This window comes from Nicotiana tabacum, chromosome 1 (assembly GCF_000715075.1).
Source record: "Nicotiana tabacum cultivar K326 chromosome 1, ASM71507v2, whole genome shotgun sequence".
Classification (NCBI taxonomy): Eukaryota; Viridiplantae; Streptophyta; class Magnoliopsida; order Solanales; family Solanaceae; genus Nicotiana; species Nicotiana tabacum.
Window position 1 is genome coordinate 94,041,791 of NC_134080.1, and position 3,968 is coordinate 94,045,758.

Genomic DNA, 3,968 nt, shown 5'->3' on the forward strand with positions numbered 1-3,968 from the left:
GAAATTACAGATACCTACAACTATCCGAATGTTTCCAAGGACTATGTCAGGCTGACACTTTTCCCCTTTTCACTGATTGGGGAAGCTAAGGAGTGGTTGAATAAAGAGACAGCAAATTCAATCCGCACTTGGGATGTCTGGCGAGGAAATTCTTAATCAAGTTTTTCCCCACCAAGAAAACAAAGGTGTTGAGGAGTCAAATTCTTGGGTTCGAACAACGAGCTGGAGAGACACTTCGTCAAGCATGGGAAAGGTATAAGAAGATGCTCAGAGACTGTCCTCATCATTGTCAGACAGACGAGGTATTGGGTCACACTTTTGTAGATAGGTTAGATGATGCTTCAAAGATGAATCTAGACTCAGCTTGTGGGGGTAGTTCCATGGCCAGACTATATAGTGAAATCCAAAGCTTGCTGAATAATTTCACTGCTAATGATAATAACTGGCAAGGTGAGGGTGATTCACGGAAGGACATTAAGCAAAAATCAGCTGGGTTACTTGAACTTGACGAGGTTTCAGCCATGAGAGCCGATATTGCAAAGCTGGCCAATCAGATGACTAGAATGACAATACAGCAACCACAACCGATGCAACATGTACACCAAATGGCTATTTGCTGCGAATTATGTGGTGACAATCAAATGAGTGACATGTGCCCCACAAATCCAGAATCCATCTATTATGTGGGGCAACAAAATAGAGGTCCACCGAATCAGCATGCACAATATAGAAATTCTCACAATTCGAATTGGAGGAATCATCCCAACTTCTCATGGGGTGGAAATCAGCAGAATCAGAATCAGCATAGACCCCAAGGGGGTTTCAATCAGCCTCAAAAGCCACCCCACCAAATGGAAGAGAGCACCAACGAATTGTTAAAAAAGTTGTTTATTGACAATCAGGACTGACTTCATAAATCTTGAGAGGTAGCTAGGGCAGTTAGCTACTAATCAAAATACTAGACCTACAGGCGCTCTCCCTAGTGACACAGAGAAGAATCCACAAGTAAATGCCGTTACACTTAGAAACGGGAGAGAGCTTGAGGAAGTGCCATAGAAAAGGAAAGATAAGCCTGTACCTGAGGGAGAGTTGATCCCTAAAGTGAAAAACGAGCCAAAGAAGACTGCTGTAATTCCAAAGCCAGTAGAGGCCCCAAGGCCACCACCACCTTTCACCCAGATATTGCAAAAGAGGAATGATGATCGCATGTTCAGCAAATTCCTCTCCATGTTGAGCCAGGTTCAATTGAATATTCCACTGGTTGATGTGCTTCGCGAAATTCCAAAATATGCTAAGTACATAAAAGACATAGTGGCTCATAAGAGGAGATTGACTGAGTTTGAGATAGTTGCACTTACTGAGGAGTGCACTTCTAGGGTCCAAAATAAGCTTCCTCAAAAGCTTAAGGATCCTGGCAGCTTTACGATTCCTGTGCGTATTGGTAATGTTGATGTGGGTTGTGCTCTTTGCGATTTAGGGGCAAGCATAAATCTGATGCCCCTGTCTTTGTTCAAAGAATTGGGTATGGGAGCTCCAAGGCCAACTACTGTGATGTTGCAGCTGGCTGACAGGTCAATAGCACACCCTGAGGGGGTGATTGAAGATGTGTTGCTGCAGATTGAGAAATTTATCTTCCCTGCTGACTTCATTATCCTCGATTATGAGGCTGATGAACTGGTCCCAATCATATTGGGGTGACCTCTCTTGGCTACTGGTGACACAATTATCAAGGTGAGAGAGGGAAATATGATTTTGAGGGTAGAAGATGAGGAAGCGATTTCAATGTCTACAAAGCAATCCAATTTCCCCGTCACTATGAGGAGCTCTCCATGATATCGGTTGTAGAGGCTGATGAGCAAATTTATGATCCAAGTATTTTTCTAGACGATTCTCTATAGAAAGCACTTATGTTGTTTGATAGCCTGGGCAATGATGAGGAGGTCGAGGAGATGATGCACATCCTTAACACATCTTGTGCATACATGCAGGGGATACACCCCTTTGAACCCTTGAACAGGCCAGAGGGACCTCCTCTAAAGCCGTCAATTGAGAAAGCCCCAAAATTGGAGCTTAAACCTCTCCCTTCTCACCTGCAATATGCTTATTTGGGTGACTCTGACACCCTACCTGTTATTGTTTCTTCTGACTTGTCTAAATTGCAGGAAGAAAAGCTGATGAGAGTGCTACGGGAGCACAAGCGCGCACTGGGGTGGACGATGTCTGACATTAAGGGCATTAGTCCAGCCTTTTGCATGCACAAAATCCTCATGGAGGAAGGACATAAGCCCAGTGTTGAGAAACAACGCCGCCTCAATCCTATCATGAAAGAGGTGGTAAGAAAAGAAGTGATTAAGTGGCTTGATGTAGGTATTATATTTCCTATCTCAGACAACAAATGGGTAAGCCCAGTCCAATGTGTACCCAATAAAGGGGGGATGACTGTGGTAGTTAATGAAAATAATGATCTAATCCCAACAAGAACTATCACCGGGTGGAGAATTTGCATTGACTATAGAAAATTGAACAATGCCACCCGGAAGGACCACTTTCCCCTCCCCTTTATTGACCAAATGCTCGATAGATTAGCTGGCCAGGAGTACTATTGCTTCCTGGATGGTTACTCCGAGTATAATCAGATTGCTATAGCACCAGAGGACCAAGAAAATACCATTTTTACGTGTCCTTATGGCACGTATGCATTCAAGAGAATGCCCTTGGTATTTGTAATGCACCTGTGACTTTTTAAAGGTGTATGATGGCCATATTTACTGACATGGTTTAGAGGTTTATGGAAGTATTCATGGACGACTTTTTTGTTTTTGGATGTTCTTTTGATAACTGCTTAATGAACCTCGATAAAGTACTTGTTAGGTGTGAAAAGACTAACTTGGTGCTAAACTGTGAAAAGTGCCATTTCATGGTACGTGAAGGAATAGTTTTAGGGCACAAGGTGTCCAAAGACGGTTTGTAGGTGGACAAGGCAAAGGTGGAAGCGATTGAAAAATTGCCTCCACCGATATCTGTCAAAGGCATCCACAGTTTCTTGGGCCATGCAGGTTTTTATCATCGTTTTATTAAAGATTTCTCGAAAATTTCCTCTCCTTTGTGCATGTTGCTTGAGAAGGATGTAGTCTTCAAATTCGATGATGCCTGTCTGAAGGCATTCGAAGAGCTGAAAGGAAGGTTGGTGACTGCACCTATCATAATTGCTCAGACCTTTGAGCAGCCATTTGAGTTGATGTGTGATGCTAACGACTTGGCTGTTGGGGCTGTCTTGGGACAGAGGAGAAACAAGATCTTTCACTCCATCTACTATGCGAGCAACTCTGAATCCAGCTCAGATGAACTACACCTTCACTGAAAAGAGTTGCTTGCAGTAGTGTGGGTGTTTGACAAGTTCATGTCATAACTTGTGGGGACCAAAGTCATCGTCTACACAGATCATTCAACCACCAGGTACTTGTTTGAGAAAAAGGACGCCAAGCCGAGACTGATTCGGTGGGTCCTACTACTGCAAGAGTTTGATTTAGAGATCGGAGACCGCAAAGGAACAGAGAATCAAGTGGCTGATCACTTGTCCAGATTAGAAAATCGGAACCATGTGGTTGAAGGAGGTGCAATCAAAGAAACATTCCCTGATGAGCAGTTGTTGGCAATCACCTCAAGCACAGCCCCGTGTTATGCGGATTATGTGAACTTCATTGCAAGTGGGGTGACACCACCAGAATTGACATTAGACAATAGAAGAAGGTTCATGCATGATTTGAGGCTCTACATGTGGGATGATCCATTCTTATATAGGCTCTGTGAAGATCAGTTGGTACGGAGATGTGTTCCTAAGGAGGAGATGAGCGCCATACTTCATAGTTGTCACGCCTCACCATACGGAGGTCATAACGGTGGAGACCGGACAGCTCAGAAAGTGCTACAATAAGGTTTTTACTGGCCAAAATTTCTTAGGGAAGCAT

The 3,968-nt window shown here is 43.6% G+C and overlaps 1 protein-coding gene across 1 annotated transcript; it reads left to right on the top strand.

Annotated features, from left to right (window-relative positions):
- Positions 1-1,494: 1,494 nt before the first annotated feature.
- On the top strand, positions 1,495-3,361 carry LOC142163107 (uncharacterized). The gene is made up of 3 exons (XM_075220362.1): positions 1,495-1,677; positions 1,989-2,399; positions 2,972-3,361. The coding sequence occupies exons 1-3, from the start codon at positions 1,495-1,497 to the stop codon at positions 3,359-3,361; spliced, it is 984 nt and encodes a 327-aa protein (XP_075076463.1).
- The last annotated feature ends 607 nt before the right edge of the window (positions 3,362-3,968 follow it).